The 16,992-nt window shown below is 39.1% G+C and overlaps 1 protein-coding gene across 2 annotated transcripts; it reads left to right on the forward strand.

Moving 5' to 3' along the window:
• Positions 1-2,149: 2,149 nt before the first annotated feature.
• LOC145463099 (uncharacterized) lies at positions 2,150-15,012 on the forward strand. Of its 2 annotated transcripts, XR_014041289.1 has the most exons (6): positions 2,150-2,987; positions 8,577-8,633; positions 9,368-9,542; positions 10,490-10,623; positions 11,794-14,526; positions 14,576-15,012. XR_014041289.1 is itself a non-coding variant. In XM_081446810.1 (5 exons), the coding sequence occupies exons 1-5, from the start codon at positions 2,838-2,840 to the stop codon at positions 11,974-11,976; spliced, it is 699 nt and encodes a 232-aa protein (XP_081302936.1). In that variant the 5' UTR covers positions 2,150-2,837; the 3' UTR covers positions 11,977-15,012. The 2 variants fall into 2 exon arrangements, 1 of the variants encoding a protein (XP_081302936.1); XM_081446810.1 differs by having other exon boundaries at positions 11,794-15,012.
• The last annotated feature ends 1,980 nt before the right edge of the window (positions 15,013-16,992 follow it).

Genomic DNA, 16,992 nt, shown 5'->3' on the forward strand with positions numbered 1-16,992 from the left:
GATTTTAGCTCGTCAAGGTTCGTACACAACTTGCACCACGCCAGGAGATTATCTCGCCTTATGACACCGCAAACCAATGGAACAACAGGACCTCCTAGCCTCAAAGACAATCGGATCTGGATTTCCCGGGAAAAGCAAGGCATTGCAACACGTTTTCTATCCCGCTGTCGCATTGAAGAGAAAGACACTAAAACGGGCAAAGTAGCCAAAGGAAAAAGAACAAATGCGCGATATAAACAATAGCAAATAACATGAAATACGAGTTCCAAGAAGGCCGTTTTCTCTTGGTAGTTTCGTCCATTTAAAAGATTATGACACCTTCCTGGTTTATTAACTTTATTTGAAAATACGTTTTTCTCTGAATAAGTCGGCTGCTTTTTGAGATTTTTAATACTTTTCTTTTGTAAACTTAAGATAAAATGACTGACTTAAATTTTGTTAAATAAAAGAAAAAACGATTTTTTTGTGTGCCCTTGAAGATCGGAAGTAACCTTAAATAGCCGAGAAAGATCTGTGTCAAGGACCAGAAATTAACCTTTAGCTCGATAGCATGCAATGTTACATGATGTAGAGTATAACAGATAAGCGTTTTGTGATTTGAGTTCAGTTGACCTTGTAAACCAGTCGAAAGAAGTACCAAACCAGTCGAGTCTTAACCAGTTGAGAAGGGAGCCTCTGAGCCAATAAACCTGCCCGTGGACCTGTGAGTACTGATAATTTGTCCTGATTTACTTTTCCCTTTGTGAGATTCGTGGGGAATCGTAATTTCTAGAGGCCTGCGTTTTACTGATCAAGACCTCCTTGTCAAGACATTTTTGTGCCTTTTTTGTGGTTTGATAGCACAGGGAAAAGGCAGAAGATGTGGTACGTTCGTTCACGCAGTGTTACGCAATCCTAATCCAGTTTGGATCGAGAATTTTAGTTACGGATTTGTTCGCCGATTTGGCCCCCCCACAGCAGGGGCAAATTACATCATGAGCGCATGCACGCAGTTTAACAAATTGAGTTGTCTGTTCAACCTCGTTCCCAGGGTCTTTACCCTGGCTAAAGACCCTGAGAACGAGGTTGTTGTCTGTTCAGTGACCTGGCCTTTGAATAGCAGCGAGGCTGGAGGTGATCTTGTTTTGATAAAGACCTGACTGCTTTTGTTGTGTAAATCAAGTTGTTCTTATGCTAACTAGTTGGCATTTCCATGAGAAAAGCAGAGAGGTCTGTATCAAAGCAAGGTCACCTTCAGCCTCGCTTGCAGTTACAGGCCAGGTAACTAAGCACACAACTGTAAAATAGCCTATTATTCGCTCTCGCCCGTTGACGCATCGCATAAATTATAAATTCATGTGCCTGTCCGCATATTGACAATGAGAATTAGTCAATGAGCGCGCGGGAATTTCTGCAGTTTTCGTAAAACACGTATTCGTCGTATAGATTCGACGTGTATATGATTTCTACCAAGCTAGATGTATTTTGACTCGCTAGCCATCGACAACAAGTAACTAAAGCCCGCGTTTTCAGGAAAGAATGTTTTGTTGCTCGGCGACGACAAATGGTCATGAGTTGTGGTAAGAAAACAAATTTTCCGTGTAGCTCGGCAAATGGCCATGATGATGCTCATATCTGTGGTCAGGAAATAAATTTTCCGATATGTAGCTCAGCAAATTCGTTGTGACCATAATTGGTTGTCCGGAAAACAAACTTTCCGTGTTGTGAAACTCGCCAAAAGTAATTCGCATAACGAATAACAAAACCTTTGGCTCTTATATTCGTGCAATTTTCTACACTAATTATTATTATAATTTCAATCCGTGCGGTATTTTTGAGAAAATGACGTCATTTACTCCAGTTCTCAACCAAGACTTGGAACAGGGAAAATTAATGGCGGCCGTAAATTCTCGAAAATAAAGGTCCAAAAACCGTGAGTTCTAACGTTCGTAATAGATTGAAATTTCGCAAGATATCTAGGGGAAGACCCATTGTGTACGAAAATGTAAAAAAATGGAGATCGAGAATTTGATCATAGTGACACTTAAACCGTAAAGGTGGATTTCCACTGTCAAGTAAAAATTTACGTAAGTATAACGTGTGCAAAAAAACGTACGTTCCTAATTTCCACCGTAGCGTAAAAACGTAACAGGAAGCGCTTCTTTTATGTGCGTTGAACGTATGTCAAGGCGCACGTAGACGGGGAATCACGACGACTTATTCAAAGTAATGGCGGCAGCTGTAGACAAGCGTTTCGTTTTTCTCTTTCACCTACGACAAAGTCGAAAGAGAAGAGAAAATACCTCAAGAGATATTGGGTAAGAATGCATGGGCCCCTGGTAAGAGAGATCTTTCATAATCGCTTCCCAGTGGGTGAATACCATACTCTGGTAATAGAAAAAGCGTGAAAATGACCACGAGTCATTTTACAAATACTTTCGGATGACACCTGAAAGGTTTGACCATCTCCTTTATCTTGTGGTCCCATGTTTTCCAAGAAATTGTTGTACCGTGAACCCATCAGTCCTGGTGAACGTCTTTTCGTCGCTCTACGTTTATTCTCTACAAACTATATCATTTAGCTATCGCCTTGGTTGCACAACTGGAACAAGGAAATTTTCGAACTTCCTCGATAACCACTGATTCTACGAGTCTCGAACCATTGGACAAAGTGCTGTCTACAATAGTTGCTTTGGTTACGGCTTGATAATAGGAAAAAAGACACAAAAGAATAACAATTAATTCGTTTTTGTGCCTGTGTCATAATATACGGCACACCCCTTAAGAATTGAGTGATCGAGCTCTCTGGTTCCTCTTCTCTTCTGTTATTTTAGTGACAAAATCGAGATTATACCGCGATGAACGATCAAGTAGAGGAAGACAAGGCGAAGGCGGCCGGAAAACTTGGCATTATGACTGGAGTAATAGCGTTAATCGAGCTGATATGTGGATTTATCTATCTCAACAAAGGTGGCCTCGACGGTTCTGGCCTGTGGTCTGGAGCTGGGGTAAATAATTATTGTTTTGCACTAATATTTTTTTCGTTGTCTACCGTTAGGTCTATAAATTAGTTTCCAGAGTTTTCTTTCTTCGTTTCATCTCAACAAGCGACTGATTATTTATGTTAGGTGGTGTTCAAGTGCACGTTTCTTTTAGTAATATCAGGATTCCGTATTTATATGCCGCTAAAGATTGCGTTTACGCTGACTTAGGATGTTGAAAATGTCACTTTGGATTCTCTTTTAATTACGAAACCAATTGCTTAAATGGTTTTCCACGACTTGAAAATAATGTTTGGTGGCCTCGTTGGACAAAGTTTTGCTTTCAAAAATTTTCAGTTTCTTTCGTGCCTTTCGCCTCAAAATGCGGGAAAAAGTGTTCAGCAACACATTCCGCCCGCGCTGCGACCGTGGGGTTGCGCACGGACGGTTTCTGAAAATTTGTGTACATAGATTTGAAACTATCTGCAGTGTCGCCGTTCTGGTGAAGATATTAAACGAGCCATTACTCATTTTTAAAGAAGACCACCTGGGAAGGAAGGTGAATAGCAACTAATGACCGAAGATGCACTCGAAAAAAAAAATCTGTACTGTTTTTCACTTGGCTTGTATTGCTGTGTAATCATAAAGGCTAATGGTTGCACCAAAGGTGCCTGCAAAAGTATCAAAAAAACAACAAAAGAAGTTCATTATAATACACTGAAATCTATCGTTTGATTGAAATTTTCTGTCTCTACCCTTGTCTCATGTAACCACAGACCGTATAGTTCCAACTGAATATACAGCCAGGACAAATTAGTCAAGAGTTATATGTAATCGTTTAACAGAACGTTATAGCTAAAGGATGGCAATGATCCATGATTAAAATAAACACGAAGTAAATGAGAAAATATTAAGTGAAATTCCTTTTATGCGGCATGAACAAATTATTCGTTGATGTAACGTGACAGTTCTTGGTAGTTACGGTTGAAAAGACTGCTTACGGGTCCAAACACGACCCCCAAATTAACAATTTATATGCGACGCATTAGACTTGAAGCAATTTCCATTTTTAATGTAGTGCTCAAAACGAAGAATTATGTTTCTAAGTCTTAATCATTCCAGTTTGATGTCAACCCAAGGATTTTTTTTTTTCACACGAAACACTGTGTCATGGGTAGTTCAGCCGCGTTTGATTCTATAACTGAATCGTTCTTCCTAGCGTCACGTTCTTTTTCTCTTTCTTTTTTTCTTTTCATTTTGGCCTTGAACAGTCTCTAAACAGGCCTGGCGTGGGTACACAGTGCTTGACATGAAATGAGATCATAATTTATAAATCAGGCATGCCTGGGATGCGCTAAGATATTTGTTTTCTTTTTCCTTCGCTTGCGCTTTGATTTTTGAGAGTACGGCTGCGTTATGCTTATATCGATCATGTCCTCTGGCCTTGACGAAAATCTTTAAACTTGGGCCGACGTGAAAACAAAATAGTGAGAACAAAACACAGAACATAACACGCACAAAAGGTAATAAGTTAAGTCGTATAAGTTCCCCGGAACCAGCTAATTATTCAGCAGACAGGTTCACTTGACTACGAGAACATTCTTTTGTTCCGCATGAGGAAAGAGTACTTTAACGTTCTGGTTGAAAGAATGGTCAGCATCCACTAATAATATTCACGTATGGGAAGAATTTGAGTCCACTTCAAGTTCAAACTGTGAAGACCACACTGACGTTGTGTAAACAGTCCGGAATATCCCGATAAATTAGGACATCTGTGATGTCACGAAACTCACGTTTCAACCAATGAGAATGCGTGTTTTGAGTGGAGTGTTGTGTTTCACAACAAACCAAGAGATTCAAGATGACTGACAAAGAGAGTCGCGAATACTTTCCAATGCCATGAATGCGGGCCTTCAGGAGGTATATATTTATCTCGAATTGAGTTCAATACTGTCCAGATTATAAAATAAAAGGAAAGTTTGTGTTCGCGTTCCATGTCACAGACAATTCTGCCCAGATAACGATTATCCTCGGACCAAAGGAAACACCACAGAACGCAATGCGAGCCACGTTTGACGAGCTGCTGTTATCATTCTTTGGAAAGAGACCGTACAATCGGTAAGCATCTTTACTCTGCATTTTCTAAGCACAGAAATGATCGATATGGGAATTGAGGCTTTCCTCTTATCTAGGGATTATCGGGCCGAAATCGACAGCACGCGCGTGTTCTTATATGCCAGCAAAGATAAATTGTAGATGTCCAAAATGTTATACGTTTTGGCTAAATCGAGGAAATGAAATCATCATTAAAACAGGATTTTCAATAACGCATACGAGTGAGAAATTCTTGTTCTTTTATACAAAATAAACTAAGCTAGAAAGAATGTATCCAAAATTTTAGTGTTTTCAGATGCAGGGATAGTGAAAAATTATGTTAATATATTCTTTGTAAATCTGAAATTTCTCCATGTTGGTATTTATTTCAAATATTTCTTATATCTATTTGTTACTGTGCTAAAAGATATCATGTCTGATTTCCACATTTAAATTATGAAAACTTACATATAATTGCTGACTTTCACAAGTTATTTACCCAAAAATATCAAAATATAATTCCTGGACAGGTTGCCAAGGGAGCATTCACAATCCATCAACATGTCCCAAGGTTTTATTATATATTTATTTAAAGTATACAAAACAAATTCAATCTTGAAAGTGAAATCCATTTTACTTTATTCACTCTTTAGGTACTCTCGACCTTGAATTTGCCTCTTAGCAGAATGCAGGACCTGAAACAAATCACAAGTGCTTAGAAGATTATTACATTGCTTACAGATGTCAATATTATTACAAATGTATTTTTCGTTTTAACATATGAATTTATTTTGAATGCAGTTACCACAGTAGTCTCACTAAATAAGAGATTGCCCTCAAGTGGTCTGATAACTCTTATGTTTTCTATTTTTTATTACATATTCTTAACCAAACTGATATGTTTCCTGTTCACAACCAATTAATGTTTTGCATTAGTTCTACAATTAGTAATGTTCAACACTCGACACTACATTCTAAACTCTCGTTCATTTTCAGTCTTTGCGTTCATAAAAATTATTTTGCAAAAACATTACTTTCTGGTACATTCAAGCTTCATGGGGAGGTGAAAAGAATCATCATCTACTAGGAACAGCTGCAGTGTGTATAGTTTTTAAAAAATGCCAAAAAAAAAAGAGTACAATGCCCCCTACAAACCTTAACTTACATGTTTGCATGGCCCTCAACGTCTGGTAAATGAGCACAAACAATCTCTCTACCCTTTGTGCCATTCCTTGGGATACTGATAACATCCATTTACAGGGAATCATTGCACTACCCCTGGCCTGTCTGTTTCGCTGCCACTTCTGTGCTGTAGGTGGTTTTCAACAGGCTGTTGGCTCTCCAGTGATAAAACTGGGGTGCACATTCGGTGAATCTACGAAAACAAAGACCTCCCAAATTTGTTTAATTTCGTCCGCCTACTTAGCGACGTCTTATTTCCTCTCTTTTCCCTTTGTTTTTTCCCCAAAAATTTGGCAAAGTGCCTCGAGCAGTCTAGTATGCTCTTCCATGTACTTAAGAGAGAGAAATTAAAAACAACTGTCATAAAAATGAAGAAACGATGCATTACTCAAGCCTTATAACAAGAGCGGTTCAGGTACACTTGTAACGCCTCAAATTCAAAGAGAGTTTACAAAATATCGACGTTGTTTACAACCGTGTAATTTGGCATGATGAAACTTTAACAACACTAGAACCAGTAAAAAATATACGCAGCTCAATAAAAAATACGTGAATACTAGAAAATAACGCGTACACTTTACTAACCTTAATATTTGGCCCCAAAATCGCTTCTACATCGTCGCTTGACACCAAAAAAACTCAATGATTAGAAGACAGTCAACGTTCTCCCACTACCAAAATGGCCGCTTATTCTCCTTCTTAACGTTTGGTCGGAAAAAGTCCTGGATAATGCTGGCCAGACTCTCTGCGAGACTGGAAACAACATATTTTCTTGGTCCGCATAAAAGGTCCGCCATTTTCCCTGCAAACAATAGCTTTATGACGTCATGACTGTCCTAATTTATCGGGATATTCCGGACCGGGTAAACTGCCCATAACCTTTTTTTTTTTTTTAATTTTTTCACGTTCGAAACTACTTTTTTTAAATGATAAGATAAGGCAACCTCGTTCCCAGTCTCTCATCTCCCTCCCTCCCTGGACGGGAAGAAGAGAGAACTTGGAAACGAGGTTACAATAAGGACTGACGGAGTGCTCAGGACGTAGACTTTTAAATCAAGTGGAGACTTTTCAACATCCCTCACTATTGGGCTTTCCGCGATTGGATAGTTTTTTTTTGTCAAATGGCCGCAAGCTTCGTTGCCGAATAGAAAACTTCCTTTTGTGCCCCACAAAAGCGTAAACGCGAATGCTGATCAGTGATACAAAACGGATAGTGATAGTTAATCCGCCGTTGCTTGGCGTATGCTCTTGGTGTTACAGCAACAACGGAGAAAAAACGCATAAATACACGTGTTTAAAGGAGTTACCTCACGGTTTGCGGGAAAGTCTTGAAAAGACTAGCCTAGATGAGTTTCAAGTCCTTGGCTTGTAATCCGCGTTAATCTTCTCCATCTTTAGCCATCCTTGTTCCTTTATGGTTTATTATTATTATCTCTTTGGTGTTTTTTCTATCTTAGTTCACTATTATTTTCAGGTTTCCTTTCATTTAAAGGTAATTTTGTACGTGACCAAAATAACTCAAATTACCATGAGTGAGCTCCTTTAAGCTGTCTCCTTCTGTCACGCTGAAACACCTTGAGCTTAAAGCGTTAATTACCACTACCTATAATGCTTTTCGACATTGTCGCCTACACTTTTACGCTTTGGTACGGACAACCTTTCTCAAAACAGCTGTATTCTGTAGTTCGCTTCTTCATCTGGTTCCAAAATTCTTCTTTCTATCGCTATTGTTCTTGATCTTGTTGTTTAGCTACATGACTTTCTTAGCTCGTTGGTATCAAGGGTGACAAATTACTCCGAAATTTCAGCGTTAATTTATAATTTCACATGCGCAGTCATAAAATTTCCATGGCAATGTTTGGCGCGAGATTTCTTGATACAATAAATAAGTCAAAAACCCACCCCATGATATTAATCAAATAGTATACTCGTGAGTTAAGTAATAATTTCGCTCGTCACTTTTTGATTACTTATACTAATAAGCTTATTATCTGTTTGTTTTTACAATAAAAAAAAGGTTGAAGGATAAAATAAAATCAAAACGCGAGAAATTCGTATGTCTGTCTACTTATTGACAAGAAAAAAAACAGCCAATGAGGTCCAATGATTGCGCGAAAATTTCTGCCGTTATTGTAAAAAACTCGATCGATTGTTAGTTTGCTCGTTAGTTTCTTGGCGTCTTCGTTGATAATTGTCTTAACTGTTCTTACTGTTTCTTAGTCTAAGTTAACTCATTCTGAGCTCATAAGTCATTTGCTTAGTTCTTTGATTGTTACCCGTTCTTTAGTCAGTTGTTTGGCTAAGTAGCTCACTGATATCCCTTCATCTTCCTTCCTGTAGCTGGCAGTTATTGCTGCCTTGGGAATCGTAACATGGCTGAAGAGAAACAAAACAGTGGTAGGTAGATACGAGTATATCCGAGAGATCGGGATAAACATTCTGAGTGGTGCGGGATGCGGGATTGAAAAAGCCTAAGTTGGACCCTCTGCAAAGACAGAACGCGAGAAGTCCGAGAATTCCTTGTTTAAAATCGGCATTCCAAGCCTAGATCCTCACAATCAGAGTGCCAACGCGTGCTCTTGATTGATTAGCAAAAAGATATCCAACCAAAAAAGCTAGTGTTATGAAGTAAAACTCTAGCTTGAATCTTACTTACTTACTTGAATGCTCGCTTACTCGAGTCGCCCAACCCTAGCGTTACTTTCAGCGGTCTTCTCGAGTCGCACACTGCTGAAAGGGCGTTTTATATCCGTAGGGAAATGCTATATAAACAATTCATGCCAGATCCATCCAGAAAGTAATAAGTGACAGCTTTCCCCACTTCTTTAAAAAATGTCTGGATGGGTTCTGTCCTGAAGATTCTTAGTAATACCAACTGTGCATTTCGCACCCCTAAGCCATATGCCGGACGATGAGTATCTCAACCCCCTGCTCCCTTGGCGTAATGTCACGTTCTGTCACGTTCTGTCACAGTAGTGTCACGCCGCTGTATGTGCGCGCCTGATCACGGGCTGCTCATCAGAAAGGGAAGCAGGGAGGGGGGCTGGGTGGGAGGTGGGGGTGGGGGTGGTGGAACAAGACCGGTCTGGAGAGCGCCTAACGTAAACTTACCATAAAGTTTTCATTTGCAGCTGGTCTTCTACTTGGTGATGTGCATTCTTTGGTTTATTGCCTCCATTATCCAAGCAATTATTGCCTCTATCGCATATGTGATCTGGAGGGTTGTCAGGGAGGTGGTGGAGACGAACTGTGATCAAATTGGGGATGTTTGTATATGTCATGACACAGATAATACCCCCATTACAGGTAAGAAAGCGGGATGTTCGTGTAGTTTAGGAATTCGAGTGGGGATGAATTAAGGGTAAGAGAGTTATAACCAGGGGAGCAGAACTCTCACATGAAAGGGACAGGAGTGCTCGTCGGAAATTTTGAAAAAACCCTCTAAGAGGTACCAAGATCCTGCTTGTGGGCGTGGCTTGAAATTTTTTTCATCCAAAGAGGTACCAATTCTAAAACATCACATTACCCTTAAAGGTACCGCAACACCTCCTGCTGTGGACCTTTTGAGGTTGAACATCTAAGAGGGACCAAAACTGCTTTTTAGCCCCTAAAAGGTACGACAAGCACATCCGTCCTTTATATATGGGGTCCCCCGGGGGTAAAAAGTCATGGTTTGCATTACCCTCTAAGTGAGGGGAACCAGGAATGGGATTCCTAGAAGGCTATTGTGGGATGGCTAGAGTCTAGTTCAATCACCACTACGGAAAAATAGATGAAACAAACGCCATGCCATTCACAGAAAACTCCATAAGTAACATTCGGTAATCATGCCACTGTCTTGAATTGAAACCAGAGGAATCAATTTGTATACAGTCGAAGGCCACCTATTAAACAGTCACCCCTTATTAGGCATTCAGTAATCAAGGTCCCGAAGAGGGCTTTTCTATTGTTTTTACCTCTATTAAGCGACCAGCCCTCTTTAAGCGGCCCCTATCTATATATTTCCCCGAGGATGGCCGTTTAATAGAGGTACTAGCTTGGGGTACAGTGTGTTACTTATTCCATAACAACACTAGTTCTAATCTTCTAACACGCCTCTTGATCATATCTTTGTAGCGAAACTTATCCTGATTTAATTTCTGGGTATATTTTACTTGCTATTACTACTACATTTTCCACACTGAAAACTCATGAATTAGTTACAAGCCATTGCTCAGTGACGTTTGCTTATTCATTATTTTATCCGTTCACAGTGCACAACTGCGATGACATTAAGACGATTGAGAGCATTTTCTTGTGCATTGTGCTCATGAGCACCTCCGCCGCCGTTTTGACGCTGTCTGGCTCCATCATTGGCTGTAAAGGAACTTGCTGCGCTCGACCAGCTGTAAGTCACGCAATTCTACTGTTACTGTGTCACGTACTGCTCGAGATTCTATTATCGACTCGCGCTTGCATACCTCATGATTGCAAACTATGAGAGTTCAGGAAAGCCCAAAAACAACATCCTTGATCAACCTGATTGTACCCTGGTGACTGTCATCCATAAAAAGTATTTCAAGATATAACCGAGTAATAATTATTATCAGACTTTTGACTTCCCGGTATAATCATAGAGACGAGCATGGCCAAGCACCAATTACATTAAAGAATAACTTGACAAGATAGTACAACTCACAGAAACAGACGCCAGTCATCTCACCTTCACAGATGCAACTACGCCAAAATTCCTATAGTTGAGAAAACATATCCAAAAAGGATGGTTATTTTCTGCCGTCAGTCTGGAATTGAGGGCCGTGCAGTCGTGACAGAACTACGAACACAGACATTTTACAAGACTTATCCGCAAGCCGTCCTGGCATGGGAGGGGGGGGGGGAGGGCGTGGAAGTCAACGAAGTTTTATAGACTTCTATACGGGGTTGCTCTTCACGGAGGAACAAACCCTTACCCCTTTATATACCATTTTTGACAGAAAATGTAACCTTTTCAGGCAGGAATCTAGGATGAATGGTAACCGATTTCCAAAACAATGAGCGCCGAAGGCCCAAACTCGCGGTAGCTCCTCTATGAAACTCCTTTAAGTCCCTCTTTCCTGGGTTTCCGAGGCATTCCGAAAAATCTGATCGATTTCCGTAGAACATAGTACTGCTTTCACATACCTACAGGATACTTTTATCAACGCTAAAAAATGACCAAAAAGAAAACCCGAAAAGGTCCATTTCCAGGCAAAAAAGTCTTTGTACCTCATAGACAATAATACATCACTACAAGATATTTCGAAAGGCCATTTTAAATACCTTAATGACAGTTTTTCCTACCCTTTTCTATCCCTCAACGACTTCAACTCGTGAAAACCCTACCCTTTAATTTTAAATGCCTAGAGACTTAAAAAGGACCCCTTACGGGGAGAGCCGCCCCGTATAGTCCATTATAAAGAGTACCTGCCCCTCCCTCCCCGGGCACACATTTCCAACCGGCTTGCATTTTCCTTAGTAATTCCCCGGAGCTTTCCGTATTTCAAGGCTTTTAATATTGTTTTCATTTTAATTTCGGCAGCAACCTGACGTGGTGGTGGTGCAACAAGCAGCGGGTTATCCTATTGAGATGCAACAGACCACAATGTCTCAACAACAGGCCTATCCTGCCCAGCCATACCCGGGACAGCAGCCCGTTATGATGGCCGAGGGTGGCGAGGCTCCACCCGGTTATGATCAAGGTGGTTTACCCCCGAAACAGTAGTAATCATCGAGTTTTTACATCACCGACAAAACGTTTTTATACAGTTCAATTACTTACGCACTACTTACACTACTTTCAATTCAATGCAATTACAGGTGCTACTTACAATAATACAATTTATAACTTACTCCACAAAACAATACGATTTGGAGTGAGGGCATTTACAGAAAAGGTAATATAAATTCTCAGGTTCATCATTACAAAAAGTACATGCATCATTGATTCTAAATCCAATTTTGCATAGTTTGCTGTTAGTGTAGAGAATAGAATTAATTACTTTGCATTGGAAGGCCTTGACATATGACTCCAGTGCAACTAAATGTGGCAACGAGAAGATTTCTCTAAATTGTTGGGTTGTGAAATTAAAATCACTCTTCAATTTGTGGATAATATTAGGAGGTTGAGTTTTGTTTTGAAACCAGCAGCGAGTGATAATCTTTTGATTTTTTGTCTTTAATATCGAATATTTTATTTTCAATTATAAGTGATGTAGATGTGATTGGTGTATCTAGGCTGATTTCTTTTAAATGTGAAGGTATAGAATGACGGAGGTCCGCCCATTGTAGAAAACTGCTTTTGTCGATTTTGTTCAAAAAATAGTTATAGGAGTCTACTGTATTTAAGTTAAATAGAACATCGTGCATGTAAATGATTCCCGACTTAGAGTAATTTTTATAATAAACCGGCTTGTTGTCTATTCGAATCTCTTTATTATTCCAAACAATATTTTTCGAATCACTTTCTGAGGCAAAAGATTCGCGGAACTCCGACCACCATAACAAAAGTTCGTGGTAAAATTGAGAAGATATCATGTAATCAGAAACTTCATAATTACAATTTAGAAAGAACAGACCTCCTACGGGCTCTAACAGATGAAGTAAATACGTCTTCCATGGTGCATTTGAATCATTAAATAGTCGTTTTAGCCAGGCCAACCTTAAAGATTTCACCATGCTTTACAAATCTATCATTTTTAGACCGCCTTTCTCATAATTGTTTATTACTGACACGCGAGTTACTTTGTCTGTACCTTTCCATAAGAACTTGAATAACAATTGATCCAGTTTATTCACAATTTCCTTTGGTGTAGGAAGTAACGAAGATATGTAGACGAACTTTGGGATCAGAAAAGATTTAATTATCGTCACTTTGCCATAAATAGACAGGCCCCTAGACGACCAAATATTAATGAGTTTTTTAATATTATCTAGCCTTTCAATAAAGTTCTTTTCCTTTAGTAATTTCTGATCGTAGGTGAAATATACACCCAGAGCTTTAATCGGGATTTTAGGCCACTTAATACCAAAATATTCTTCTTTACTTTCTCTTAAAGATCCTATCCACATACCCACAGTTTTTGAGCAATTGATCTTGAGACCAGAAATGTTTCGAAACCGGTCGAGTAGTTCAAATAAAACTTCGGCTGAGTTAGTATTTGCTAATATCGCCGTGGTGTCATCAGCATATTGTAAAAGTTTCGTCTCTTGCTCTTCTCCGATATAAATTCCTTTAATGTCCGAATTCTGTCTAATAGCGATAGCCAGTGTCTACAGCTATTACGAACAGATATGGAGACAGCGGGTCTCGCTGCCGAACTCCTCGTTCTAGCGTAAAGAAATTTGAAGTCATACCGTTGTTCAAGATATAGCTTTGTATATTTTTATAGAAGACTTAAACCTAGTGAAGGAAATCTGGACCAAAATTGAATGCCTCAAGGCATTTAAAAAGAAATTCCCATTCAACACTGTCGAATGCCTTTTGAAAATCAATGAATAGCATTAAACCGGGAATGTTTTCTTTCACAGTAAAGTCCATGACATCGTAAATAGATCGAATAGTTTCGCCTATAAAACGATCTTTTACATATCCTGTCTGATTAGGATGAATAATGTCAGGCAAGACTTCTTTTATCCACGACACAATTGTTTTGGTCATTATTTTTGTATCTATATTAACAAGGGAAATTGGACCCCAATTTTCTAAAAGTGAACGATCTTTCCATTTCTTTTCAATTAGTGTGATGATTGCTAGTTTTTGAGAACTAGACATCGCACCTTTTTCGAAACATTCATTATTGCAGTTCATAAAGCTATCGCTAATTACTGGCCAAAATGTCTTATAGAATTCAATAGGAATGCCGTCATTACCAGGAGTTTTATTATTGTCAAAGCTATCAAGCAGACAAAAACCTTCTGCTGAAATTTTGCCTTCGCAAAGTGTGGGTATATGTAAATCATTAAGGAAAGAAGAAATTTTCATTGCAATATCTGGAACAGTAGTTCTGCTTTTGTACAGGTTTTTGTAGAACCGTTCTGGCCCTTTAATATACAAAATGGATCCGTTTTAATTGCTCCGCTTATGTGAAGTTTTCGTATATGCTTTTTTGCATGATTTCTTTTCTCGAGGTTTAAAAAGTATTTTGTGCTCTTTTCTCCATGCTCATGCCAACGAGCACGCGGACGTATAATTATTCCTTTAGTTTTTTCCTCATAAAAGGTTTCTAACTTTTCCTGAGCCGCATTAAAGCGAGTTGCGGTAGAGTCACTGGGTGTAGTTTCGTATTCCCGCTTTGCCTTTTTAAGCTCATCTTGGAGATTAGATTCTGTTGCATTTCTTCCCTTGGCTTTTTTCTTTGAGTAGTTAATTGCATGTGCCCTTATCTTATGTTTGATCCAATCCCAAACGTTACGACTGTCTGAAAGTTCTTTGGGTCCCTCTGCCGTCCATACTGGAAGCATTTCAGTAACATTATTTACATATTCTTCATCCTTCAACATGGAACAGTTCATTTTCCAATACCCAGGACCTTTAAGCTCATTTTCTAGCTCTCCATTCTCTATGGAAATTGCATCATGGTCTGTTCGAATGGCTGGAATTATATCACTTGATTTCACTAAATCATTCAAATTATTATAAATCAACCAATAATCAAGACGGCAAAAAACTCTTGGAGACTTTTGACTCCAGGTAAAACTCCTTGTGTCTGGGTTTTTAATTCTCCAAATATCAACCAGATCGAGTTGATTTTGTAGGCAGTCACTGATTTTCTTTCAATAAGTATACCTCCCTTTTTATCAATCTCTAGATTTAAAGGGCAATTGAAATCGCCTCCTATGATGATATTATCTTCCGTACCTAAGTTTTCTCTTTGTAATATTGCAAGTAAATTATTGAAAAACGAGACGAGATCTTTGTCCTTGTTCGGTACATAAACATTTATTAAGACATATGTTTTGTCTTTGATATCAGCCTTAAGAATGATGATGCGTCCCACAGGGTTCAGGATCTTTTGATGGATGGTACAATCTGACCACTCTTAATCAAGATAGCAACTCCACGTGCCTTGGAGCTACCGTGACATGTTATAATCTGTGCACCCCATTTGTTCTTCCATTGAGTATCTGTTTTTATTGTTGAATGGGTTTCTTGCAAAAAAATTATGTCGGCTTTACGTTTCCTGCACCAATTAAACATTGTCCTTCTTTTTTACTCGAGCTTTCCGAAGGAAACGCCCGAGGTATAAATTCGGCTCCATTTTTTGGGGGGGGGGGGGGGGGGTTTGCGTTCAGTCACAAAACGCAGTTCAACTACAGCGCATGCTTGAAGTGTACGCTCATGCGTAGAATGAACCCTAGAGAGCATAGTTTAAAGCAACGGCCGCCTTCGTGGAAAATTCCTCGCTTGATGAAAGCGAAAGAAATTCGATGGCTATTACACTCAATGTGCATACAAAGTAACACACCGTTCGCGGTAGACCCACGGTAAAACTTGTGGAGCGTTTTGGGAACGGGTCGGTCCGCGAACTTTACGAGAGATCAATTTACGAGCGATCCTTTACGAGTGAACCTTCTATCGAGAAATATCAAGCGAAACCACCTATATCAAACGAGCTATCTCATATTATGTTTACATATAAACACAACCGTGTATTTAGACGTGATCGAGAACCCAGTAGAATACCAGGAGCTACTCTGAAACGTCTCAGAAGAAAGGGCAGGAGACTGAAGGAATTTGCAGTTATGAGCGTATTCGTCTAAGCATACCGAAGTCCTCTTGGCTACGTCGTTATGCGAAGGTTAGAAGAGTTACAAAGAATGTTTGTAAGCTTCATACGAAGAGGGTAAGATTAAATAAAGTTGCACAACATGAGAAGAAGTATTTGTTGAATTGTTCTGTGGGGGTGTATCAAAGGATAATTAAATTGAAGTATAGAGCAAGTCGGTATTTATCAATGTTTTCTTGTAATAGACCCATGTGTCTTTATAAGAGTCAGACACATGTATCAAGCTATTGTAAATTTCAACTGAGTTCAGATATAGAGAAAAACCCTGGTCCTACTCCAATGTGCATTGACCCTAGCAAAACAATAACGGCACCATATAGCCAAGCTAATGAGTTGGTATTTGGACAAAGTTCAGGACAACAATGTGTCGCAATGAGTTTATGCTCTTTGATTTACAATAACAAACAAGGAATCAATTCTGCTAATGATCTGGTGTCAATAATGAATATTGGAACTCAGTTGTATTCAAGTTTGTCTCAGTTAATCAGACAATCATTTTTAATGCAGACCGAATTACCCACACTTTTAAATGTGTTCGAGACTGACTATGAACTTCAATACAGTGAAACCTACACTGGTACTATTCATCAAGAAGCTACAATAGAGGGATATCAGTACTGTACCTACTTAGAAAGAGCCTTTCAATCACTTATAATCCGGAAATTTCAACAATTTTGTATTGACAATAGGCTGTACTGCAGTGGCTATCTATTGTAATGGCAATATGGGCTTGAAAATATTTGATTCTCATGCAAGGGATATTTATGGTAGAAGCCATCCTCAAGGTACATGTGTGCTGCTTGAAGTATTATCACTGAATAGCTTAGTACATTATTTTCCAGAGTATACATAACAATGCTATATTTGAGTTGAAAGGGGTTAAAATTGATAAAGTTCAAAATAATACCCTTTTGACAACTTTGCAGTCGAACATGATGACAATTTCACAGTAC

This window comes from Orbicella franksi, chromosome 12 (genome assembly GCF_964199315.1).
Source record: "Orbicella franksi chromosome 12, jaOrbFran1.1, whole genome shotgun sequence".
NCBI lineage: Eukaryota > Metazoa > Cnidaria > Anthozoa > Scleractinia > Merulinidae > Orbicella > Orbicella franksi.